The sequence below is a fragment of the Dipodomys merriami genome, unplaced genomic scaffold, assembly GCF_024711535.1.
Source record: "Dipodomys merriami isolate MVZ:Mamm:240054 unplaced genomic scaffold, mDipMer1.0.p SCAF_13, whole genome shotgun sequence".
Classification (NCBI taxonomy): domain Eukaryota; kingdom Metazoa; phylum Chordata; class Mammalia; order Rodentia; family Heteromyidae; genus Dipodomys; species Dipodomys merriami.
The window spans coordinates 869,487-896,910 of record NW_027202604.1 but is presented as its reverse complement, the minus strand read 5'-3'; the positions used below and the strand labels follow the sequence as shown (position 1 = coordinate 896,910).

The window sequence follows — 27,424 nt, the reverse complement described above, 5'->3', positions numbered from 1 at the left end:
TTGGAACCAATGCTCTGGTATGAAGGTTGTATTTTCAGAGGTTCCAGTCTTAATCTCATTAGAAAAGTAGGCATGAGGTAGGCACTGATCACTTACCTCTGTAATCCTAGCAACTCAGGGGGCTGAGATCTGAGGATTGTGCTTTGAAGCCAGCGCAGGCCAGGAAGTTTATGTTGGAGGAGGGGACAAATGTCCTTGGCCCTGTGTCTCCAGTTCTAGGAGGTGAATTTCACTGACTCATGCTGCCTGAGGGGAGTGGAGTTAGAGCTTGTCTGGTAATAAATCATGTCAACCTGTTGATGGGTTTTAACCACTGGGACCCTCCTGACTTTGTGCCTCAGGTTCTGTGTTGCTTTGGGTGACAATAATTTATGGACCTGAGAGTGCTGTGTGGTTTGCCACTTGGAGATGTGCTTTTCTGTGATTTTGGGGGTGGCTGAGTTCTCCTGAGGCCACTTTATTTCTTCTGCTGTGCGGAGATGACTCCATGGTGACCTGGTTGTACAGGAGGAGTGGATTATTTCCCTTCAGTGGAGAAGCAGCACTGCCCTCTTTAGTGTGCAGCATTCAGGGCCCCGGAGCCCAGGGCAGGTGAGGACATGTATCATGTTGTTGGGTTAGGGTGAGGTCCTAGTATGGCAGGAGCTTGAGGAAGTCTCCAAGCCTGTCCTTGGAGTGTTCTGGGGAGACCCAAGGTGGGAAATGAATGGCTGAGATTACAAAATGCCATTACTTAGCCTGTGCCTTTTAACCAGAATAGCTCCAATTTTTTTTTTTTTTTTTTGCCTTGTAGGCTCTAGTTTATCTTTCAAAACAGCCTAGGCATCAACTCTTCCAAGAAGTCTTCCATCATTCTACCAGGCTGATTTGACTTTCTTCCTCTTATAACTACATAAACTTTCATTATTGCTTTATCACAATTTGTTGCAAGAGCCAAGTGTTTTTTTTTTTGTTGTTGTTGTTGTAAACTTGTAAACAATCAAAAACTAGTTATTGTAAAAACACAATGTAATTGAAGCTTGCTGTCATCTCTAGCCAGTCTTACAACTCACTTAAGGTTGGGCCCAGTGGCTTATTCCTGTAAGCCCAAGGGGTGAATTACCACCAGCTTTGTGGTTCAAGGCCAGCTGTGATAAAAAGTTAGATGTGGGACCAGCCTGACATTTTGATATGATCTGACCCCCTGTGTGTGGGGTCAGATAGGTCTGAGGGCTTGGGTCAAAGTGTAAAATCCTATCTGAAAATTAACTAAAGCAAAAAGGGCCAGGGCCATGGCTCAAGTGGTAGATAGAGCACCTGCCTAGCAAGTCCTAGGCCCTGAGTTTAAACTTGAGTACCACCTAAAATTAAAAATAAATAGAAATTAGATTATAGGCTCATGCCTATAATCTTAGCCACTCAGGAAGTTGAGATGTCAGGATTATGGTATGAAGCCAGCTCTGGCAGGAAAGTCTGTGAGACTCCTATCTTCAATTAACCACCAAAAAGCTGGAAGTGGAGCAGTGGCTCAAGTGATAGAGCACTAGCTTTGAGCAGAAAAGGTGCAGGGACAGCGTGTAGGCGCTGAGTTCATGACTGACCCAAACATTAATAAAAATATCCTTTTTTTTCCCCCCCCAGTGGTAGGGATGGAATCTGGGGTTGCATGCATGATGTAAGCAAGTGTTCTACCAATGAGCTACAGCCCAAGAAGAATTGTTTCTTCTTACAAAATATATTTACATACGTATGGTATTGTGTGACATATTGGCCAGTCAGCTTTGGGGGGGATGAGTGGAGGCAGGCCAACCATGATTTATTGTGTTTTCTGATTCCACAGCCAGTTTCAAGGCTCCACCCTGAGCTGACTGAGCATTGAGCAGGAAGGGGATGAGTACCATCTGCTCCCAGGCTGGGATGTACTCATTCCAACACCAGTCTGGATCAGGCGGGCTTCTCTCTCCGAGTGCAGTTCTTCCCTGTAGTGCTACAAGGGGCAGCATGTCGTGTATTAGGCCAGCTTTGTTACCTTATACTCCATGCTGAGTTCACAGTGGCTCACTGTGAACATGCAGGCAGTGTTTCCCAGATTGAGACCCTTAGTAGTCTATCTATAGCATGAAAGTGCTGGTGACCATCATGAGAGGCCTGAGGGTGATCACAGGATGCTTGAAAACCATACCACACCAGCCCAGTGTGGCCTTGAGTACTGTTTGGTAACAGGACATGGGGCAGGCCTTGAGGGAAGAGAAGAGAACATCTGGGCTCAAGCCAGCAGCCAGCATTGTGGACTACAGTGGGATGTCCTATAATGGCACAGCCATCTGGGTCATTTGCTATCTGGCTCAATGTAGCAACCACAGCAACTGTTCAGGGTGGTGGCTTTGCTTTCAGCCAAGGGCTCTGGGTTTTGCTTCTTGGCTGATGTAGAGTTGTAAGGTCATCTGGGGCAGGTGGCTTGGGACCACAGGTCCCAAGTTGTCTAGTCAGGCCTTAGCTCTGACTGGTTCTGTCCTTGAGGCCGGTAGACAGCAAGAGAAAATGTATCCAATTGTCTCCCTGCTCTGGCTCTGATAAAAGCCTGGAGTACAGACCCTGACTGCTGATAAATGTTTCTAAAGCCCACATCCCCCATTCCTGGAGCAAGGAGCTGTGGAGTTTTGCAAATCTCCCCAAAGGTCAGGTCCCTCCTACCCCTTGAGAGCTGAAGATGAAAAGATCTTGCTTGGTGAAGAATCTTGATTTATTTGGATACTCATGAAGGTTACCCCTGCACCAACCTTTAGTGCACTTTTTATAGTATTTTTTTTTTTTTTGGTCGGCTGTGGGGGCTTGAACTCTGGGCCTGGGCGCTGTCCCTCAGCTCTTCAGCTCAAGGCTAGCGCTCTACCACTTGAGCTACAGCGCCACTTCTGGTTTTCTGGTGGTTTATTGGAGATAGGAGTCTCAAGGTCTCTCCTGCCCGGGCTGGCTTTGAACCGAGATCCTCAGATCTCAGCCTCCTGAGTAGCTAGGATTACAGGCGTGAGCCACCAGCGCCCGGCATTTTAGTGGACTTTTTTAAAAAAGTGATTCAATATAGGTATCTGACATAGATATTTATTAAGTGCCAGTTACATATCTGACTCTCCCTTAGGGTGGTGTTGTTCTAGAAATTGAATGAGCTCTGGAATTAGGTTGCATGAGGTTTTTTTTTTCATTATTTAGAGAATACTTTATTAGTTTCTGTAATCAAACCCACGTAGATAAAGACCTTACATATCTAATACAGTGCGTTTACCCCTGTACAAATGGAAAAAAATTAAGTTTAACATTTCTAGACCAATATGGCTATTAATTTCTGTACAATGCCAACTCAACACGGTAAACTGGGATACTTTTTCCAAAGTTGACAGCACAGCTAAAGTTTCCAAAAATTCAAATTATATATATGTATATATATTTATATTCATATAAAAAGACCAATAATAGTAGTATGTTATGCATCAATAGCAGCAACAGCTTTTCCAGGTTCTGCAGTCATCTGAACAAAATTAGACATCCAGCACATCCATTAATAAAAAGAAAAAAAAGATAAAAAAAACAAAACCCCAGAAAAATGCGAAGTTCTGTTACTGTTGTGGTACCTGGCACCATTTTTTTTTTATTAACTTCTCAATCATCATCTGGAAAGAAAACATTCTTGAGTAACATCATTAAAAACAGCTCTGATAAAGCACAGTCACTACTACGTATCATAAAGCAGGTATTTATATTCACAGAGGGATGATACAGTACTGTCCTACGTCTATCATACTAGAGGATACAATTAAAAAGGCATTATTGAGACTTGATTCTACTTTTCCAGCAGAGGGCCAAAGGATGGTATGACACAGCTCTGTGAATTAGGTTGCATGAGTTTAAAGTCAGTGAAATAATCCACATCACTGACTATGCCTTAGTATCCTTCAGTGCCAGGTATAACAATGGTATTCCCCAACTCTGCCCCTCCTTGCAGGCTGAAGGGTGATGGTTTATGCATGGATCCCTACAGAATGCCTCCGCTAATCCTGGGAGGAAAATCTCTGAAGCCCTGACTAAGATGAACCAACAATCCCTTGTGGCTGAGTTCTGTTGTTTGGGGATGGGATCTGATGTCCTCTCACCATCATTACTGTGTTGCAGATGAGCTTGTGACACTGAGCAAGCAAAAGCAGTATGTGGAAGTGTTCCCAGCCACAGTGTGACCCCTGTGGGCTCAGTTTTCTCCCTTCACCCTTTGCAGCACTATTGCAGTGGTATATCTGGGACTCCGAACTCTCAAGTCCCACTACCCATCATCTCTCCTTCTTCCAGAATCCACACGATCACTCTTGCCCATTCCAGGCCGCACATGTCTCAATTGATGAAGTTAGCATTGATGGAAGTCAGAGCAGGCATCCAGATACTAAAAATGCTATCTCAGGGCATGTCCTTTGCAAGTCAAAAGAAAGGGTGCTAGTGGAGGCTCCCCAGCACTGACTCTTTCCAGAGCTTGGGGTATAGTCATCCTCAGAATGTAGTCCTGCTTGGAGAGTTTATTCAAATGTGCTTTAATCCAGGAGAAGGCCAGGCCCATGGTAGAGAAAGAGAGAGGTTGAGAGGCCAAAGATATGGCCAAGCAGTCTTGTCAAAGCAGCTGGTATGGCCATGCTGGGTGGGACAGAGGGCAGCAGAGTATGGTAGTCAAAATTACCCTGAGCTGAGCCACACACTGGTGTGGCTCCCATCTGTAATCCTGGCTACTCAGGAGGCAGAGATCTGAGCATCATGGTTCAAAGCCAGCCCAGGAAAGGAAAAACTATGAGACTCTTATCTCTAATTAATCATAGAAAAAGCCAGAAGTGGAGCTGTGGTAGAGTGCCAATCTTGAGCAAAAAAAAAGCTAAAAAGACAATGCCCAGACCTTGAGTTAAAGCCCCAGTATGAGCACTAAATAAGTAAAAAAGAAAAACACTACAGCCAGCGCGTCGAGGAATGCAGTGGCTCAGGATGAAGAGGCTACCTGTGTGAAGGCTCAGGCTCCGCACTGGACAAGTGCTCAGGGAGTAAAATGGCAAACGAATCCTCTGGATTACTCCACTGGAGTATTCCCTCTCTAGCTCTGCCGTTCTCTCCATCTCCCTCTTACTCTCTTGTTCCCCAGCTCTTGAGCCTGAATCCTTAAATGTGAGTGTTATATGTAGTCCTTCTGTGGTGAAACTTGTGCTCATACTTGTAGATGCCATCTGTGTTCCTCATTCTGCGCCGGGCCCCCCATTCTGGAGTCCTTGCATTAAAAGATGTTATGACCCATGTTTAGGAGATATATAGACACAATTCTAAACATGGAATTCATCGGTGTGTCCTATACACATACACATAGCCCACATTTAACTGTGGCCAAGGTTTTTTAATCATTTTGTGACTATAGCATTGTTTTGTGGGTGGAATTTACTTGTGGTAATATGTTGGTGCTCAAAATATATCTGAATTTGGAGCTTTTTTTTTTTTTTTTTGGTCAGTCGTGGGGCTTGAACTCTGGGCTTGGGCTCTGTCCTTGTGCTTTTCAGCTCAAGGTGAGCATACTACCTCTTTTTTTTTTTTTGTCGGTCGTGGGGCTTGAACTCTGGGCCTGGGTGCTGTCCCTCAGCTCTTCAGCTCAAGGCGAGCGCTCTACCACTTGAGCTACAGCGCCACTTCCGGTTTTCTGGTGGTTTATTGGAGATAGGAGTCTCACGGTCTCTCCTGCCCGGGCTGGCTTTGAACCGCGATCCTCAGATCTCAGCCTCCTGAGTAGCTAGGATTACAGGCGTGAGCCACCAGCGCCCGGCTGAGCATACTACCTCTTGAGCCACAGCGCTACTTATGGTTATCTAGTGCTTAATTGGAGATAAGAGTCTCACGGATGTTCCTGCCCTGGCTGGCTTTGAACTGAGATCCTCAGATCTCAGCCTCCTGCGTAGTTAGGATTAAGGTGTGAGCCACCGGCACCCAGCAACTTGGAGCATTTTTACATTTCAGGTTTTGGATTATGGCTACTAAGTCTGTGACTGGAAGAAAGGAGAATTAATTTCGGTGGACACTGGCAGTAGCCCTTGACCTATTTCTCTTCTATATAATGTAGCTTTTTTTTTTTTTTTCCTTTTGATGTTCCTAGTATTTGAACTCAGGGCTCCAAGCTTACTAGGCAGGTACTATACCAATTGAGCCACATCCCAGCTAATGTACTTCTTTGTGTGTTCAGTAACATAAATGTGCCAGTTGTTGTGTACCCTTGTAAATGTTGATTCTTTTCTTTTTTTAAGAAACAAAACCTGGACCTGTCACAACTGTGTCTGAGCTCAGTTCCAGAGTGATGAATCAGTGCATCTGTAGAGGAATGGAAGCAAACAAGGAAAGGTAAAGGTGAAAATTTAAATGATATTTTTTGGCACACAAACAACAATGAAATGTAATACAGAATGTCCATTACACCCATGTAAGTAGCACTTTGGAAAGAGTATGGGTCTGGAGGTGGCACTCAGTGATAGAATTCTTGTTCGCATGTGTGAATCTGCTCCCTGTTCCTTCCCCCCCCCCCCCCCCGCCGTGTTTGATCTTCAACTGTGAAAAGACAAAAAGGAGATAGCAAAATTTAATGCATTGTCTTTCACATCTCCTAATTTCTTATGGGGGGGGGGTTTGCTGTTGTTAAGTAGGAGACATTTTGTTGTTGTTGTTGGTTATGAGAGTTGAACTTAGGGCTTGGGTGCTGTTCCCTGAGTTCTCTCACTAAGGCTAGTACTGTATCACTTTGAGCCATAGCTCCACTTCTGGTTTTCTGGGTTAATTGGAGATAAGAGTCCCACAGAATGCCGGTTACTGGTGGCTCATGCCTATAATCCTAGCTACTCACGAGGCTGAGATCTGAGGATCGAGGTTCTAAGCCAGTCCAGGCAGGAAAGTCTGAGACTCTTTTTTTTTTTTTTTTTTTGGGTCCGGTCGTGGAGCCTTAACTCTGGGCCTGGGCGCTGTCCCTCACCTCTTCAGCTCAAAACTAGCGCTCTACCACTTGAGCCACAGCGCCACTTCCGGCTTTTTTCTTTTTGCTTATGTGGTGCTGAGGAATCGAACCCAGGGCCTCAGGCATGCAAGGCAAGCACTCTACCACTGAGCCACCTTCCTAGCCCCGGAGACTCTTATCTCCAATAAACCACCAGAAAACTGGAAGATTTCTGTGCTGTGGCTCAAGTGGTAGAGTGCTTGCCTTGAGCTGAAGAGCTTAGGGACACCACCCAGGGTTCAAGCCCCGTGACAGACAAAAAAAAAAAAAAAAAAAAAAAGAGTCTCACAAACTTTCCTGCCCAGGCTGGCTTTGAACCTCAAACCTCAGATCACAGTCTCCTGAGTAGCTCAAATTATGTGCATGAGCCACTAGCACCTGGCTTTAGGAGGAAATTTTTCTAAATTTTAGTAGTAAGAGTTAGTATAAATAAAACTGACGTAGCAGAGCATTAAACATTTCAATACAAAACTGTGGTTATTTATTTTCAAGTGCTGTGACATAAACACTGATGTTTGTGAATGGTCTGTCCTCTACAGGAAGGTGGCAGATATGAGCTCTTTCTTACTACCAGCATCTTCTTGGGAGTTACCAGTTCTTTCTTTTCCTTTATGTCTCTCCTTTTTTCCTCCTTAAAAAAAAGTCTTTCCAGGCACTGTTGGATTACACCTGCAATTCTAGCAACTCAGAAGGCTGAGATCTAAGGATTGTGGTTTGAAGCCAGCCCAGGCAGGAAAGACATATCTCCACTAAATTACAAAAAGAGCCAGAAGAGGAGCTGTGGCTCAAGTGGTAGAATATTAGCCTTGAGCACAAGCTCACAAACAGTGCCCAGGTCCAGAGTTAAAGCCCCAGGACTGGCAAATAAATAAATAAACAAATAAATAAATAAACTATTTATTTATGGTGCCAGAATTATATTAGCTAGGATTATAATGTACTTAGTTTAATTTTACTATCTAAGAAATACATGAATGTATATATTCTTTGTTACAAATAAGGATGATAGAGTTGGGTACTAGTGGCTCGTGCCTATAATCCTACCTACTCAGGAGTGCCAGATCTAAGGATTGAGGTCCGAAGCCAGCATAGGCAGAAGGTCTGTAAGACTTAATTTCTAATTAACTAGCAAAATGCTTGAGTGGAGGCATGGTTTAAATGTTAAGTCACTGCTATGAGCAAAATGCAAGTGAGCACAAGGCCTCAAGTTTAAGTCCCAGTACTGGCATGTGTGTGTGTGTGTGTGTGTGTGTGTGTGTGTGTGTGTGTGTGTGTGTGTGTGTGTGTGCGCACGCGCTCGTGCGCGTGCGTAATCGCCCACCCCCCTCCCACACACCCCCACACAAAATGATGGGTCTTACTGACACCCATTTTTATTCCCAGTCTCCATCCTGTTCCTTGTGAATAGTACATCTGTGTAATGCACATCATGTATACATTAACTTCAAGAACTTTCTTTAGGTGGCTGGATGTATAGGGGAAAAAAAACATCCTATAATTTCTTTCTTTTTTCTTTTGGTAGTGCTGGGGTTGGAACTCAGGGTCCTCCACCTGCTCTACCACTTGAGCTACATACACCACTCTCCTACCCCTCCCAGCCCTGCTTTTTGTATTTTGAAGGCATGCTGTCACACACTGCTTGTTCACCTATATTGTAACCCTTTAATACATTCAACAATGTGTCTTAAAATGTTTTCAAGATAGAATATGGGTCCCTCTTGATTTCATACTGCAGCAAAGCGTGTGGTGAGACTCATTGTTGAGCTGCCTTCTTGATGATGCTGGTGCCAAGTTTTGCACTTACAGGAATGCTGTCAAGTATTTCTCAGTATGTTCTTCCTGCAATATGGGCGCAAAGTTCTCTAGTGGAGTTACTGAGGATGGCTGTGCCATCCTGTCTATGCATTTATGATCTTAGTACAAGCTGGATCCTAGTTTGAGCCCAGACTAGGCATGAAAGTCCTTGAGACTTTTATCTCCAGTCAACTAATCAAAGGCTAAAAGTAGAGCTGTGGCTCAAGAGGTAGAGTGCTAGCCTTGAGAGAAAAAAAAGCTAAGGGACAGCGCCCAGGCCCTGAGTTCTAGACCTGATATAACAAACTCAGTCATTCTGGTCACCAGCTTTGCTGTCTGCCCATCTCTTGCCCCACCTTACATCTGCTCTTCAATTTTGCGTGTTGACAAAACAGTTTTCTGGAGTTGAATTTTTTTTCCCCTTCTCCTTCCTCTGGGATGTTCGTCTTCTCAAGACGTAGCCACCTGGTTTCAACTTCCAGTGGAGCCTATAAGCTCCTAACACCAGGGCCCCATTGCAGCCCAGGCCCTTTCCAGGAGACCATGCTGCCTTGATTTCCCCTTTCAAAAGCATTAGTCATCATCCAGCCCAGGAGCGTCTTTTTTATTTTTTTGGTGCTGGTCTTAGAACTTGAACCAAGAGCCTGGGTGCTGTCCCTGAGCAGCTGCTGTTGCTGCAGATGCTGCTGCTGCTTCTACTTCTTCTTTCTCCTCTTTTCCTCCTCTTCTCCCCCTCCACTTCCTGCTGCTCCTCCTCTTCCTCTTCTTCTTCCTTCTCCTCTTCCTTCTTTGCTGGTATTCTACCACTTGAGCCATAGCTCCATGTCTGGCTTTTTTGGTAGTTAATTGGAGATATGATACTCCTAGACTTTCCTCCCTGGGCTGGTTTTGAGCCATGATCCTCAGAGCTCAGCCTCCTGAGTAGGTAGGATTATAAGCTTGAGCTGCCTGCATCTGGGTAGCGTTGTCTTTTATCTTCAAGGGTTTTCAAGAAGGCTGAAGTTAATTACCCAACTTCTGGAGGTTTTATCCCAACTGCCATCACTGGCAACAAGTTGTTGAACATTTACTGGCTGTTGGCCCCTTGTGAATCACTTGACCTACCTATCTGCTTTACTTACAGTGGCCCTGGAAAGTAGGGACATGTGCTGTTCTCACTCTTTTGTGGCCCTAGGTGACAGGATTTCATTCAAAACCGATCTAAGTAGTAAAAAGAAAAAGAACAACTCAGTCCCCCAGAGAACCCCAGCTCCTACCCAGTGTTTCACTGGGTACACCAGGTGGTAAACAGAGCCAGGCTGGCTGAGGCTCTCTTGGGGATGTGGCTTTGGTGCCAGCACACCTGTATTTACAGTTGCCATGGACACGCTCAGCTGGTCCACTGCATCCCTGGTACTCTGAGAGGAGGGAGGAGGAGATGAAAGTGGAGGCCTTATCCCCAGCACCTCTGCGTTGTGTGAATCTGCAATTAACAGCCTCACTCAGGCTCACCTAGATGGTTCTGTGGGAAGGGGTTTCCCAGGAGGAGCATATTTGTCATGGAGTGTATGTACTTTATTAGGTTACATGTGCACACTGAGTTGTGCAGAGAGAGAGAAAATGTTCCACTAGTTAGGCCTAAAGTATTTAACCTTAGATCTCATCTGAAGATCAAGAAACTGTACTCAAGGCTGGGGATGTAACTGCATGGTAGAATGTCTAGCTATAAGGCCCTGAGTGTTCTTTTTTGTTCTTTGTTTTTTTTTTTTTTTTTTTTTTTTGGTGTTGGTACTGGGGCTTGAACTTGGGTTTTATGCTCTTGCCTGGCTTTTTCACGCAAGGCTAATTAATCCTCTATCACTTGAGCCACACTTTCACTTTTGGCTTTTTGCTTGTTAGTTGGAGATGAGAGTCACAGATTAGTATGCATGAGCTGACTTCGATTTGGGATCCTCAGATCTCAACCTCTTGAATAGCCAGGATTTCAGGCATGAGCCACTAGGACCCGGCGAGGCCTTGGTTTTGATGCCTTAACACTGGGGCAGAGTACAATTGCCAATGCTTTCATAAGCACCCCTTTCTTACATATTTCAGAGACAAAACTTTGGGTTTAGAAGAGATCTTAGACTTGTATTTAATTCCTAATTATATTTTAAAGCAATGAGACTGAGAGTGAGGAGGTGATTGTTCAAGTTCAAGTTTCAACCCCATGTTTTGATGGATCTGGTTCTGGCTCTTGCCACAGCATTACAACTTCCTTTCTTGAGATTGATGATCTTGTTTTATAACTAGAGCCTATTTAGTTGGGAATACTGGTAAGGAAAGTAGCCCATTAATGGATTAATTGATGATTTGATCAGTGAGCACTTATTGAGGATTACTAGCAAAAGGATTCATACCCTCACTATGGATGAGTTATTAGGGAATTCAGTGTCTGATGTGGGAGGCAATTGCTGTCTCCCTGAGCAGTGGCCAAGTTGAAAACTTTGAATCTCATTCACCATCAGTCAGGATCCTGATGGTATAGACCTCCCACAATAGGTGGTTGAGAAAGGTCTGGGGTTAATCATGGTAAAGTACCTGGCCCTCATTCATCACCTAATAAAGGCAGCATTCTATTTTTTGTTTGTTTTTACAGTGAAGAATTGAGGAAGATTTTTCTATCAGGAAATAGAGCTAGAAATGATCATCAATCAATAGACTTTCTTGACCTACATAGAATTTTTGTTTTTGGTGTGTGTGTGTGTGCCAATACTGGGGCTTGAACTCAAGGCCTGTGTTCTCACTTGGCTTTTTCACTTAAGGCTAGTGCTCTACCATTTGAACCACACTTCTACTTCCAGCTTTTTGCTGCATAGTTAGAAATAAGAGTCTCATAGTTTTCTGCCCTGGTTGGCTTTGAACTTTGATGTCTAGATATTAGTCTGCAGAGTAGCGAGGATTACATGCGTGAGCCTCTACTGTTCTCTGACTGTCCCAAAGATGGGTGATCACTTCTTTATATGCATTATTTTATTTTATTTTATTTTTTGTGCTAGTACTGGGGCTTGAACTCAGGGCCTGAGTACTGTCCCTGAGCTTCTTTTGCTTAAGGCTAGTGCTCTACTACTTGATCCTCAGCTTCACTTCTAACTTCTTGGTAGTTTTTTGGAGATAAGAGTGTCACAGATTTTCCTGCCTGGGCTGGCTTTGAACCATGATCCTTAAATCTTAGGTTGGATTACAGATATGAGCTACGGGTGCCTGGCTTGCATTATTTTTAAAAGACTTGCTATACCTTATTCATCTAATAAATGCCAAGTGTCTTCTGTGTGCCCATGCAGATTTGGTAAATGTCTAGACACATAAACTAGAGAAGGCTCCAGTGGACACAGCACCTTGAGCTGGCACCAGCAAATATAGCTCATGCAAGCACAGCTGGCAGGACCTAAACATCTGCAAGAGTATTTGTCTCTGGGCTACTCATCTAGTAGGGATGGTGCTCAAGACTACTTTCCCCAGCAGAGAGGCATCTGGTGACACCTGCATCTGTGTCACCCCCCTAATGGGTAGAGGCCACATGTGTCCTGTAAATCTCCCTTCTGGGGGATCTGTAGAAAATTCCTGCCAGGCAGGAGTGGAACGCTTGCTCTGGAGGTACGTCATTGTTTCCAGTTGCAGGAGCCAAATGTTAGGTCAGCGAGCAGCGGGAGGGAAGATACTGTGGGACAGGAGATATCTTCGGTTGAGGTGCTACTTGATCCCGTGAGTTACTGTCTGTCAAGGTGTGTTCAGCAGGTGGTGGCTGTGTGCTAATAATTTATCTAGAGTATTCTGCTAGAGGCTGGATGGGGAAGTTCACCACATCCCCTGAGATCTACCTAAATATTTCAGTTTTGAATTTTTTTTCAGTCTTGCAATCATAGTAGTTTTATAATACTTGGCCTCAGTCTTTGTGTGGATCATGTTTTTGTTATGTTATGTATTGTTTGCTTAACAACTACTAAAGAGGACTGCTCTGCCCTGTGCTAAGGGTGAGAGAGCAGATCTTTAATGTGGCCCCTGCCCATACACATGTCCTGGTGAGCCTCGCCATTAACCTTGAGATCATACGCACTGAAAATTCTGGTAACTTTGTGAAGCTGTTTGTGGTACTGGGGACTGAACCCTGGGCTTTGGCCAGTACCATACCCTGGATGAGTTTTTTTTTTCCCAGTTCTAGGGCTTGTGGTTAATTGGGAGATAGAGTCTCACAGACTTTTCTGGCCTAGGTTAGCTTTGAACTGTGATCCTCAGACCTCAGCCTACTGAAGCTAGAATTATAAGCTTGAGCCACCAGCATCTGGCTTATGGGTGAGTTTTAATAATCTACTCCCACTCTTTACCTGTCTTATATAACTATATAATAACTTATAATAATATCCACATCCCAAAACACAGAAGGAGAGCCCCACCCTCTCCAATGATATCCATGGAGAGGTGAGCATCATAGACAGAAGATCAATATTCAGGGGATGTTGCAGAAAGGAGACAAAAAGATATCACAAAACATGAGTATTGTGACAGGAATATGCAATGTGTAGATAGGAGGTATGTTACTAAGTTGTAATCAGCTGTTAGGCACCTAACAGCCCCATTGTATTCTTTGCCTTCAAAATAATAATAATATATCAGAGCATTAGCTTTTGCCTTGTATTTTTCATAAGACTGAATGTGTTTGATATCAGTCTTGTAGGCTGGTGGCAAGGTGGACTCAGTAGAGAGCTCTGGGCCTCACATAAGGTGAGCCCCACCCTCAGCCCTTCTCTCTTTGATAGATCCTGGTCAAATTTGGGTAGAGAGTTGTGTGTATTAGCCCCAGGCAGGACATGAGGCCTTCAAGTTGGAATGCATGGCAGAGGGGGAACTTTGGAGGGGCAGGTCTTCAGGTTTGTGTGTGTGTGTGTGTGTGTGTGTGTGTGTGTGTGTGTGTGTGTGTGTGCATGCACGCGCACGTGTGCATGCACATGTGCATGTGTTGTTAGTTCATGAGTGTGGATGGTGAGTCACTGTACCAAAAGCAGTATCATATGTGACACAATCAAATGTACCTCATGCCAGTTTGGAGGAGGCCTAATTTTAAGCCAAGAAAAATCCATGCGGTGGGTGCCAGACCTTGTACTGGGTGTTCTGAATTACACAAGCTGGTTCTTGTTATCTTTAAAGCCTAGGGGGACACAGACCTTAGCAAAACAATATTCAGTGGTACATGTGTGACAGGAATGTGTGAGGGGTTATAGAGATTTGAGGTGAATCTAGTGTTTTTCTAGAGAGATAACAGACAGAAAACAGAAGCTTACGTGAAGGAAGTAATTTAAGAGGGAGCACTAAGGAAGGAATGGCATATGCAAAAGCCCTGAAGCTAGATGAAAAGATAATAAGTAGCTCTAAGTGACTGGACAATGGAGCATGATTGAGGACTGGGTAAACCCTGGACTGGGAGGGATGGGCGCCATCAGCCTTGGTAGTGAAGAGCTCAGACTCTGTGTTAAGAGTCCAGAGGCCACTGAAGCATTCTCTGGAGAGGACTCACATGATCAGATGCGCATTTTGAGAAAAGACTTGTGGCTAGATTGGGAAAAAGATGTAGAGGGAGACCAAATTCACAGCAGAGATCAGGCTAGGGAAATTATAGCCAGCCAGGAGAGAGATGAAGAAGTATTAAATACCAGTTGAGGATGAGTGGACAGATTGGATATAGAAATAAGTAAAAAACTTTAGGTGGGGGCTGGGAAGGTGGCTCAGTGGTAGAGCGCTTGCCTTGCATGCTTGAGGCCCTGGGTTCAATTCCTCAGTACCACATAAGCAAAAAGAAAAAAGCTGGAAGTGGCGCTGTGGCTCAAGTGGTAGAGCGTTAGCCTTGAACTTAAGAGCTGAGGGACAGCCCAGGCCCAGAGTTCAGGCCCCATGACCGGACCCCCCCACCAAAAAAAAAAAAAAACTTTAGGTGGTAGAATTGAGATTGGGGACTGAAGAAATCCATCCATCCATCCACCCATCTACCATCCACTCATACGTGCTGAATCCCTTCTGTGAGTCTGGCACTGTTTTGGGGGTGGGGGATACCGAAATGAATGAAATAACAGTGGTTCCTGTTTTCTTGCCTTTTTGTGCAAAGGCAAACTACAAATGCAACAATGTATAAGCAATGGGAACTGGTGCCATGTGCTGTGAAGAAAAATCAACTAGAATGAAGGGCTGGGGACTTACAGGTTAGGCTTTTAGTTATGAAGACATGAGGAAATTTTCTTTGAGAGAATAACATTTGAACACAAATCTGAATGTTGAGAGAGCAGGCCTTGCAAAGCCTTCTTGAAAAAAGTCATGGCTGGTAGAATGTGTAAAGGCTCGGGAGCATGAATGGGCTTCATGTATGGGTGGAACATTAGAGCAATATAGATAGGTGGCTGTGTATACATCAGTGTGGCCAGCCCTCTTACTGATTGATGGTCATGATCTGAAACATGGCTCTCCTTTTCTTGTGTCAGAAAGAAAAGACTTGCTGTCACCTGGATTTCCCAGTGACTGATAAGTGGTTTCTAGTTATCAGAGATGATGGAGCCAAGCTGTGTATCTGGTTGGCAGCATTAATGTTCAGCTGTACTGAAGGATGCTTGGAAAACTTACATGGGCAAGAAGAACATGGAAACACACAGATCTCCTTCTATCCTTTTCCCTTCCTCCCTCCCCTTCCTCCTTCCTTCTTTTTGTGTGGGTCCTGGGGCTTGAAATCATAGCCTGGGCCCTATCCCTGAGCTTTTGTGCTCAAGGCTAGCACTCTATCACTTGAGCCACAGATCCACTTCTGGATTTTTGTTGGTTAATTCAAGATAAAAGAGTCATAGGCTGGGTACTAACCAAAACCCCCAGATCTTAGTCTCCTGAGTGTCTAGGATTACAGGTGTGATGGACCAGTGGCTAGCAGATTTTTACTTTCTAATTTGTTTAGAAATGGACTCTCCCTATGTTGCCAGACTGGACCCTGAACCACTGATCTCTGACCCACAGGATCCTCCTTTGTCAACCTCCCAATAGCTGGGAAGGTAGAAGGATGTGTTTTTAGAATAATCACTGTGGCTTGCTGAGTCACTGTGTGTGTATATACATACATACATACATATATATATATATATATATGAGTTGTGTGTGCCTAAGAAACCTATGAATTAATAACTTATTTTACTAAAATTGACTAATATCAAATTATCCTATTCGCATAGTTTTTCAGATCTTTAAAAATACTATTTTTGTGGGGAAGGATTTATTTCCAGATATATAATTGTATCATGTGAAAAATAATGAAATTTTGCTTCCTCTTCTTTCCCAGCTGGGAATTTTTTTCTCTCTTACCTAATTAGATTGACATTTGCTTTCCATGGCTTAGAGGAGGGAGGGCAGGATAATTTTAGTTTGAAAAATTGGCAGCTAGGGGCTGGGAAGGTGGCTCAGTGGTAGAGCACTTGCCTTGCATGCATGAGGCCCTGGGTTCGATTCCTCAGCACCACATAAGCAAAAAGGAAAAAGCCAGAAGTGGCACTGTGGCTCAAGTGGTAGAGCGCTAGCCTTGAGCTGAAGAGCTAAGGGACAGCACCCAAGCCCAGAGTTCAAGCCCCACGACCGGACCCAAAAACAAAAAACAAACAAAAAGTTGGCAGCTAAAGAGTCAACATGCATTAATGGAATATTTAGTATATGCAAAATATCATGGAACAGAATGCCTCCATTGACCTCTGGCTTGGTTTTGTGATTCTGTGCAGTGGTTCCTTTCCTTAGGATTTATTATGGTTATTGTAAGGGGTGTTGTAAATACAATACAGTTGGGTTTAAGCAGCGTAGGAAATGTAATAGCTCATGTAATTGGAGAGTCTTTATTGCCCCCTTCTCATAATGAGTTTTAAAGGAAAAGACTTTTAATAGCATTTTATTTTGAGACAAGGTTTCACTGTGTAGCCCAAGTTGGCCTAGAACTGATGATCCCCCTGCCTTAGCCCCCTGACTACTGGAATTACAGGTATGTACCACCACACTCAGCCAAAATTATGTCTTTGATAGGAAATTGAATATTTCAAATAGGTATTTATTTACAAAGTGTGTGTGTGTGTGTGTGTGTGTGTGTGTGTGTGTGTGTGTGTGTGTGTGTATACACGTGCATGCTGGAACTTTAACTCAGGGCCTGGGCACTATCCCTTAGTTGTTTTTTTGGTATTCTACCATCTGAGCCACAGGTCCACTTCTGGCTTTTTGCTGGTTATTTAGGGATAAGAGTCTCATGGGATTTCTTGCCCAACCTGGCTTGGAACCCTGATCCTCAGATTTCAGACTCAGGAGTAGCTGCAGTTATAGGTATGAGCCTATAAATCCTGCTAGTAGCAGAGGTTTTTTGTTTTTGTTTTTGTTTTTTTGTGCTAGTCTTTGGTCTTGTACTCAGGGCGTGCGTGCTGTCCCTGAGCTTCTTTTGCTCAAGGCTAGCATTGTACCACTTGAGTGGTACAGATCCACTTCTTCTTGCTTCTCCCCCCCCCACCCCAGTTTATTGGATATAAGAGTGTCACAGACTTTCCTTCCTGGGCTGGCTTTGAACTGCAATCCTCAGATCTTGGCCTCCTGAGTAGCTAGGATTACAGCCAGGTGTGAGCCACAAGCACCTGGCTTAGTAGCAAAATTTTATTGAGAAAAGTTTTACTTGATTTGATTTATCATCTCTTCAAATATTTTTTCATTTAGCTTTTACTGAGGAAGAAATCTATATGTACATGTGTGCCAACTTGAAGGGTTGTGCTCAGTGAGCAAACCTTGTGTGTGTGTGTATGGGGGGGGGGTTCAATGTTCATACCCTCCTGCTGGCCTCCTCCGTCTTGGTCCCTAGCTCCCCTTCTTCCTCTCCACTCCTCATTTCCTTTTAGGAACACCCTAAAGCTGAGGAGGCCTGTGACTTTCATGCCATTACCTGCTAACACCAGGATTTGGGGGGACATAGCCCCTAGGGCTAGATCCAGAGGGCTGGGCATTCTATGGGTTGGGTGTGCCATAGGCTGGGAGGTACAGGAAGTCCCTGGCCCTCTGGGGACACAGGTTGGAGAATTTGTTATGATGCAGGCTTGAGTCTGGTAGCCACCAGGCTACCATCACCCACCCACTGTGGTCCCTGCCTCCTGGTGTCTTCATCTCTGAACTTGGTTGTTCATTATCCTTTCTGGAAAGTCCTAAAATCACTCAAGAGATAGCAAAGATAGTAGAAATAATGTAAATGCTGGCATTGGACATTCCTGCATTCACATTCCTGCTGGTTTTTGAGCTGCCCTGGGACACTGTGTCCCGGCAACTGGGCGTTACCATGTGTAAGTGCTTAACAGTGTGATGTCAGGGGTTGGGGGCCCATCACATGCTCAGCACATTGCCTGCTAGAGGCTGCCCCAACCCACTCATGCTTGATTCATGATGGGGAGTGGGTCAGAGCAGGGTGTGGTCAGCAGAGTCTGGCCTTGCAGGGATACCTTGGAGCTTGTGTGCACTTACATAAACTAAACTGTTGTAATGCCACCAGGCAGTATAACTTTATGGGCTCATTACTGTGTATAGGGTCCTGTAGTACAGGAGTACCTGGAGTACCACTCCAGGTAGTGGATTTGAAAAGCCAGCATCTCTGGTTAGGAGGATAGACATGACATAGATTCCTAAGTACCACATATGGAAAAGGCCGAAAGGGGTCCTGTGACTCAAGTGGTAGAGTGCTAGCCTTGAGCAAAAGAAGCTCAGGGACAGTGTCCAAGCCCTGAGTTTAAGCCCCAAGACTGGCAAAAAAAAAAAAAAAAAAAGTAAGCTGATATTATACTTCCTGCCTCCAACACAAACATTATTAGTATAACTTTAGTTTTACAATTTGAAATTCGGTTTTTAAAATTATTAGTATGTATTATATTAAAGAATGAGTTGCACTGAGATACTAAGTTTGGTTTTAAAATGAATGGGACTATGGCATTTTAGAATATAGATTCTTCCAGCCTTTGACACTCATGCCTGTAATCCCAGCTATTCCAGGGGAAGATCACAGTTTGAGGCCAGTCAAGGCAAAAAGTTTGTCTCAACAAAAAAGCTGGATGTAGGCCAGGTGTAGTGGTTCACACATGCCACCCCAACTATGTGGAAAGCCTCGATAGGAGGATCCTGGTTTGAGTCTGGCTCCAGGCAAAATATGTGAGACCCTATCAGAAAAATAATCTAAAGCAAAAAGACTGGAGGTATAACTAAAGAGTATAGTGTTTGCCTATCACTGGGTGCCAGTGGTTCATGCCTGTAATTCTAACTACTCAGGAGGCTGAGATTTAAGGATTGTGGTTTGAAGCCAGCCTGGAAAGGGAAGTCTGTGAGACTCTTCTCTGCAATAAATGACTCGGAAAAGGTCAGAAGTGGCGCTATGGCTCAAAAGGTAGAGCACTAGCCTTGAGCACAAACTGGCTCAGGGACAGTACCTAGGCCCTGCGTTCAACACCCCAGGACCAGCAAGGGGGGGGGGAGGGATAGAAACAGAGACAGAGACAGAGAGACAGAGACAGAGAGGGGGACAGAAAGAGACAGAGAGAGACAGAGAGAGACGGGGTGGGGGGGCGGCATGGAGGAGAGGGAGTGAGAGTTTGCATAGCAAATACAAGGCCCTGAATTCAAACCCTAGTACACCACCAAGAAAGAAAGAGAAATAGGGGAAGAGAAGTTGGAGGGAGGGAAAGAAGGAAGGAAGGGAAAGAAGAAAGAAAAAGAAAAGAAAAGCATAGGTTCAAATACGAGACTGTGTTGGTTCAAATCTTTTTTTAAAAAATTTACTTTATTGTTATTATAGAGGTGATATATGGGGGGAGGGGATTACAATTACCTGAGTTAGGTAATCAGTACATTTCCATCATACAGTGTCTTCTGTTCGCTCATTCTCAGTCCCTCCTTCCTGTCTCCACCCACGAGTTGTATGTTCACTTTCATCGGTGTCCACTGAGCTCCACTGTTGCACTTTTTCACCCTTTTTCCCTCGAGTTCTGTGCCCTCCCCACCACCATCCTGAAGATATACATGTGAATACACATACACAGGTAAAGCAGACACAATCATCAAAAACTAAAAACTAAAAAAGTAAAAACAAGTTTTTTGTTTCCATATCTTGGAGTTTGTTTCAGTGTGTACATTATTTTAGAAAAATATGAAGAGGCACTTAGGCATTGTGCCTTTGTGTTTCTCTCTTTTGTCTCAATGTACGTGAGTATCTAGAAACCTGTAAAATTTGTCATATCCCAGTGCATTTCTGTATATCAGAGAGAACACGTGCCATTTGTCTCTCTGAGCTTGGCTTATCTCACTTGACACGATTTGTTCTGGTTCCATTCATTTCCCTGCAAATGACATTATTTTATCCTTTCTAATGGCTATGTAAAATTCCGTTGTGTCTAGGAACTATATTTTTGTAGATCTATTCATCTATTGTGGACATCTGAGCTATTTCTTTATGTTGGCTATTGTGAATAATGTGGCAGTGAACATGGATGTGCAGGTGTCCTAATCCTATCCTGGCTCATAATGTTCAGAGTAGATGCCTAGGAGTGGTATGGTTGGGTTGTAGGGAAGGTCTGTGTTTTGTTTTTTGAGGAATCTCCAGACTTCTTTCCAGAGTGGTTGTACTATGAGAACTAATCCTAACAATTTACAATTTACTAATTTAAATCCACTAACAGTTCTCATAGTGTTAACCCACAATATTGGACAATCTTATTGGGGTGAGATGGAATCTCAGAGTTGTTTTGATCATTTTTTTTGTTTGTTTTTTTTTGCTTTTGTTTTTAGCCATTCTTAAATCTTCTGAGAAGTCTCTTCTTAGCTCTCTTGCCCAGTTAGTGATTGTTTTATTAGGTTTGGGAGGGGTTAGTTTCTTGAGCTCCTTGTATATACTGGTTATTAGGCCTTTGATGTATTCCTGGTAAAGATCTTGTCCCAATTAATTGGTTGTATTTCTTGTCTAATAACTATGTCCATAGCTGTGCAGAAACTTTTTATTTTAATGTAGTCCCATTTGTTTAGTCTCTCTCCTATCTATTGTAAGAACTTTTTAATTTCTTCTGTGACCTAGGTGTTATTCAGTAGTGTGTGATTCACTCTCCATGTGAATCTTCCACTATTACAGCGTTGGGGTCTGTAGTGTTCTGTAAGTCCAAAAGTGTTTAACAGATTTAGGTGCTCCATTATTTGGTCCATAAAAATTGACTGCTGATTTCTTCTTCATGGATCATTCCCTTTATTAGTATGTAATGACCTTCCTTGTTCTGAGTGCTTTTTTTCCATTCCTTTGTTTGTTTGTTTTAATTCCTCTGTTTTATCCTCACTTATTCTGTTGTCTAGGTGTTCAACTGTGGTTTGCAATAGGGAAATTGAACCTTTTATGCTTCCAAGTTCTTTGTTAGGATCAGCTCTCATAGTGTTAATTTCATCATTTAATGAGGTGTGTAGAGTGTCTGTTTTTCTCTCCACGTCTTTTTGGGAGTCCTATATCTTCTTCATTATTTTCTCTTTGCAACCTTGTAGTTGTTTTTGGATGTCCCCTTTTATTTAAATGGCCAATTCTCCCACCATTTATTTGATGATTCCTTTGTCCTCCATCTCTTCTCCTTCACTCTCACTAGGGTCCTTCCTTGGATTATTGTTGGCTTTTGGATTGGTTTGTGGTCTTGGTTGTTCATGAATCTTGTGATCTTTTGTTGTGATTTACACATTTGGGTACAGGGATTGTTAAGGTTGTTCAGGTGTGGTGAAGTGTGCTGGTGGAGTGTGATTTGCTGGATGGATCTCTGTCAGACTTTGCATTTGACAACCTTCAGGGTGGTGGTCGTGCAGATAGTGTAATGCGTCCTGGTCAGTTGTTGGGGTTCTGTGGTCTGCAGGTCATCCTGGTGTTACAGCCTAGGTTTAGGCCTGGTGGCATGTTCCCATTATGTGGCATGCATCTATCTAGTGGCTTGGCCTGGTTTTGTGTCTGGGTTAGGTGGATTCCCATAGTCATAGTGGGGAGCTTGTTCTGGCCGGAGTCCTGGACTGGCATCTATTTCAAGAGGGCGTGGAGCAGCCTTCCAGTGCCCAGATCTCATTTGAGCCCTGGGGAGGGGAGGGGTGCAGGTTCCTACTAGGCTTTAATGGTAGGTTGTCCTTGCCCAAGTCTTGGATTAGGACAGGTGTGGGCCACAGAGGGAGCAGCTTCCCACAGTGGGGTATGGGAAATTGTCCTCACTTGAATCCAGGGTTGGTGCCTTCTCAATCCCATACTGATGTCTGCTGCTCATGGGGTGAGGAGCTGGGGCCCTGGGCCGGCTGGCTCTTGGCCCTGGCCTGGCTAGTCTGCACCTGGTGGGTGAGTGGCCCCAGGCTCACTCCACTGGGTGAGCTCTCCTCAGGCTGGTGAGCCTGGATTCTGGCCTCCAGGGTAGAAACAAACTTCTGAAGGGGCCAGCCACCCCCTCAATGCCCTCCTCCTGTTCAGGGAGGATGCAGGGTCCTAGTGACTACCCAATATTGGTCCTGGTGTTCTTCCACTGGTGGGAATAAGGAAGGGTTCTGGCTTCTTTGCTCTCTTCAAGTGTGGTGTGTCCCTTCTTGGGTGGATGGGAGAGGTCTGGGCCAAGCACTCGGTGTCCCCACCAGTGCTAATGTCCCTTGGGAGAGATCTCTGGCAGGGCACTTACAGTTCCTGACATTGGTTGTGGGCTGACCCGCAATGCTGTGGAAGATCTCAGGATCTGGATGCCACGGTCTCACGTTGCTTGTCTGTGTTGCTGTATGCATTGGCTGGCTGGGGCTGGGCACAGTGGAAGCTTTCTGCGTCGGGATGTGCCTGGATGTGCAGTCTCCCTGGTTGCATACTGGCTGCCCTCATGGCTTAGCCGCACTGCAGGTGCAGGATGGAGGGTGGGAGGAAGGCACTTTACAACTTTCTGTCCTGATGCTTTAGGTATATGTTCTTCTTCATTCCTGTGATTCTCTGTTTACATATTTTTGTTGTTGTTGTCGTCGATCTCTTGGGGAGATGTGCGTTAAGAGCCTAAATCTGTTTGATGCCTATTGCTTCGCCACTATCTTCTTCCCTCCCCCTGGTTCAAATCTTGATGGCACTTTGTGACCTGGTTTAAGTCGCTTTACTCTACCTGCATGCAAATGAGGCTAATAACAGGGACCTACCTTGCTGGGTAGTTTGGACAATGAAATGAGTGAAGATACTACACATCTCCTTAGCTGAAGCCTTTTTTCTTGAGGTTATTTTTCTTGTAGGGTCTCTTGTGCTTTGCCTAGGGCCAGCCTCAGACCCTGATCCTCCTACCTAGGCCTTCTTCCTAGTTGGGATGGCATGTGTAAACCACTATACATTACCTACACCCAGCTTTGTTTTTGTTTTTGCTGAGATAAGGTCTTACTAACCTTTTGCCTTGATTGACCTCCGAGCTTCTGACTCTTAAGTGTCATAAATGGAGTTGTGCCTTGGTTTTCAAGATGTCACTTCTGTGTAGAGGGTCCCTGAGGTGTCCTGAGCCTTAGTCATAGGAAGAGTTGGCCGACAACTCTGCCAACAAGGGTGGGGTGGTATCTTCTAGGGTAGTGGCAGAAAGGGACCAGTTGGCTTTAGAAGTGTGAATAGGCCTCTCTCCTGGGTCCAGCTTCTGTCCTAGAGGGACAATGTATGGCTTTCACAGGTGACTCATCCTTGGGGAAAGGCGGAAGGGTATCTGGGGGGATGGGTCCCCAGGAGCTGATTAGGCAGGGAGAGGTCCTGACATTCCTGGGGACCCAGGAGTCTGATCATTGTGAAGTCAGTTCCACTGAGCTACTGCAAGGATGCAGGGAGAGAAAAGGCGCTGGTTTGGCGGGCTCAGCCTTTTTATTTTGAAAATCACTCCTTTCAGTCTCAATGGGTCCCTTGAGCCGCAGGGAAGTGAGCCAGTTAACCCACATTCAGTGAAGAATGGGGTTAGTGGACTCTTTCTTCCCAAGGCTCGGCCTGCTTTTGGACCTTTTCCAGGGGTGATACAGTAACTGCCATTTACATAGCCCTGAACCACTGGGATCACTGAGACCAGCTCCCTCTCCATTCCCCTCCCCTGCCTCCCTTTCCCTTCAGCTCTTGGAACCACCACCTCTCTTCTATAGCTTCTTGCAAGCCCCACCTAGAATGTGGCCTTTTGCTTTGATGTTTATCAGGATTAGCTGTTTATCTTTGTTTATCCCCCTGCAGATTGAGAAGCTCTTCAATAAATCTGTACTGTTAGATGTTTTGTTTTGTGTTTCAGTGTCCAGTTCACTCTTTCTGGGTGACATCATGTAGATTTGCTTTTGTTTGCTGACTTCCGTTTGTGGGGGGCGGGGCTTCCTACCTCCCTCCCTGGCCCCACTGTGCCTTGTCTCAGGGGTTGGGACTGGGCAGACAGTGACATAATGACTTCCTTGTTCTCTGGGTTCCCACCAGCGGATAGGCAAGGTCATTTTCAAATTGGACACCTGCTTATCCAGCCCACCAGCTGCACTCCACAAAGTTGGCCCTCCTCCCCAGAGTCAAGGAAAGAAGGAGATAAGAAGAGAGCGGGGAGGAACAGAGCAGGGCCCAAGGACACTGGCCTCCTGACTGCAGGCATGGGTGGGCTTTGGCTGTGACAACTGCGCTCTGAATACTCTTAGCTAATGTCAAAGCTGCCATCACACCATCACAGTAGTCCTGAGCGCTGGAAAGGTCTTGGCCTTCGTTTCTGTTTTTGTTGTTTGATTTTGTGTGTGCGTGTGCGTGTGCGTGTGCGTGTGTGTGTGTGTGTGTGTGTGTGTGTGTGTGTGTGTGTGTGTGTGTGTGTGTGTGTGTGTGTGTGTTTTGTGCCAGTCCTGGGGCTTGAACTCAGGGCCTGGGCGCTGTCCCTGAGCCTTTTTGCTCAAGGCTAGTGCTCTCCCATTTGAGCCACAGCTCCACTTCTGGCTTTTTATTTTGATGTTTAATCAGAGATAAAAATCTTACAGACTTTCCTGCCCAGGCTGGCTTTGAACCATGATTCTCAGATCTCAACCTCCTGAGTAGTACTAACTAGAGACGTGAGCTACCAGAGCCTGGCAGCTTTTTGAAATACTAAGATGAGACATGCCTATTGTTTATGTGACTTGTACTCCTTTTTGTTGTGCTTGAAAGCAACAACACCAATTAGAAAGCAGTTATAGAGTCTTGGTGCCAGTGGCTCATGCCTGTAATCCTAGCAACCAAGGAGGCTGAAATCTGAGGTTTGAAGTTCAAAGCCACAATATGCAGGAAGTCTATGAGACTCTTATCTCTAAATAAAAATCCCAAAATGCTGGAAATGGAACCGTGGCTCAAGTGGTCAAGCTTCTGCCTCAAGAAGATAAGCTAAGAGTCACCACCCAGGGCCAAAGTTCAAGCCCCAGTACATGCACGGAAGGAAGGAAGGAAGGAAGGAAGGAAGGAAGGAAGGAAGGAAGGAAGGAAGGAAGGAAGGAAAGGAGGGAGGGAGAATGAGAGAAAAAGAAAGAAAGAAAGAAAGAAAGAAAGAAAGAAAGAAAGAAAGAAAGAAAGAAAGAAAGAAAGAAAGAAAGAAAGAGAAAAGAAATAAAACAACAAAACAATCTTAGGCCACCCATCTGTACCTAATCTTCTGGAAGTGTTGCTGTTTCAGACAGAGTCTCTGCATGTTTTGCGTGGATGTGAATATCATTGGGGTCCTCCAATAGCCAGTTTGTTCTGGGGGCTATCCTGGGATCTTATGAGGTGAACGCTTTTTAAAATTTTTTTTATTGTTTTATTGTTATTATAAAGGTGAAGTACTGAGCGGTTACAGTTACGTAAGTTAGGAATGAGTATATTTCTTTTTGGGCAATGTCACCCCTTCCCTTGCTCTCTCCATTTTCTCCCTCCCCTCCCTACTTACAAGTTGTATAGTTTATTTTCAACGTAGTGTATAGTGAGTACTGAGGTGCATTTTAAGGGACAGTTGGCCATGTGGGAATAAGACCTTTCTCACCACTGAGCATGTGGTCTGGAAGCATCGCTCCCAGGTGGTGAAAGTCAGACATTTGTGAGAGGCATCTGGAACCTATGTAATTTGTGTAGCAGGGAACTCTTCAAGAAAAAGAATGAAAAAAGCAACCTTTCCAGAGGCTACAGTCTCAGGCCTAGGGATACCTTCCTAAGGAGGAGCCCATGAAGTGGGAGGTAAGAGGTTAGGAGTGAGAGGTAAGAGGTGAGAGGCTTTGCAGTTTCTACCTCATTAGCTTTGTGGCATGCCTATGAGGGCTGGAACAAAAACCAAGAGTCACAGGGTTACATGGTTAGCAGAGGGCAATGAGAGATCCATACATAGGCCACCTTAGGAGGGGTGGAATGTTACCATGTGTCTATACTCAATGCTCAACTCTGCAGTTATCAGTCATCATCTATTAAATATATGGGTATGAAGGTGTTCCAATAAAACTTTATATATACAGACAGAAGAAGGACCAGATTTGGCCCTCAGGCTGTAGTTTGCCAGTCTCTTGTCTAGACAATAATTAGTTCATATATATATATATTTTTTTTTAATTTTTAATTTTTAATTTTTTTGTCAGTTGTGGGGCTTGAACTCTAGGCCTGGGTGCTGTCCCTCAGCTCTTCAGCTCAAGGATGGCGCCCTACCACTTGAGCCACAGTGCCACTTCCAGCTTTTTTCTGCTTATGTGGTGCATGCAAGGCAAGCACTCTACCACTGAGCCAACTTCCCAGCCCTTAGTTCATATATTAAAAAAAAAAAAAACTATAAGTACTATAAGTTTTCTATTTATTTGTTTGTTTATTATGCTAGTCCTGGAGGTGAACTCAGGGCCTGAGTGCTATCCCTGAGCTTCTTTTGCTCAAGGCTAGCATTCTGCCACTTGAGCCACACCCCCACTTCTGGCTTTTTGGTGGTTAATTGGAGATAAAAGTCTTCAAACTGTGATCCTTGGCTCTTAGCCTCCTGAGTAGCTATGATTACAGGCATGAACCACTAGCACAGGTGGCTCATAGTAAAAAATATCTATTTTTTATTATATAACCTGTATTTATTATGAGAAAAATCTTTGAGAATTTTTGGGTAAAAAAGGAGAAAATTTAACCAGTTAACCAGTTGCATTGGTATGTATATGCACACTGATTATTTTCATTATAATTATACTATATATGCAACTTGGTTTCCTTCCTTCCTTTTGGATACAGCATCCAGGCAGTGATGTAGAGGGTGATATGGCAATGGAGTGGCTGGGGAGGAGGGTCGTATAGTGGTCAAAGCTGTGGACTGTTGTATCGGAGTCCGGGATGTGAAACTCAGTGCTCTCTGAGCTACCTGTAAAATGGAGATCATTCTTGTATTTAAATGAGATAAGTTGTGAAGAGAATTGAGTTTAAGGCCACACATGGAACATAATTATCTATGGATATTGGTCATTGTGCTGTGGTGAAGTTAGAATGTAATTTTGTTATTATTAAGGTGTGGTACCATTTCCTAAGTCAGGTAATGAGAACATTTCTGTTTTTGGACAATGTCACCCCTTCCTTTGCTTTTTCCCATGTTTCCATAGGTTCCAGGCAGTGTG

At 44.4% G+C, this 27,424-nt stretch overlaps 1 protein-coding gene across 3 annotated transcripts in view; it reads left to right on the top strand.

Moving 5' to 3' along the window:
- Positions 1-27,424, top strand: part of Arhgef3 (Rho guanine nucleotide exchange factor 3) — a 359,337-nt gene that overhangs the window by 38,279 nt on the left and 293,634 nt on the right. For all 3 annotated transcript variants that reach the window (XM_070018470.1, XM_070018471.1, XM_070018472.1), the window contains exon 2: positions 6,285-6,378. In XM_070018470.1, the coding sequence (XP_069874571.1) occupies positions 6,285-6,378 (94 nt within the window). The remainder of the gene's footprint in view (positions 1-6,284; positions 6,379-27,424) is intronic.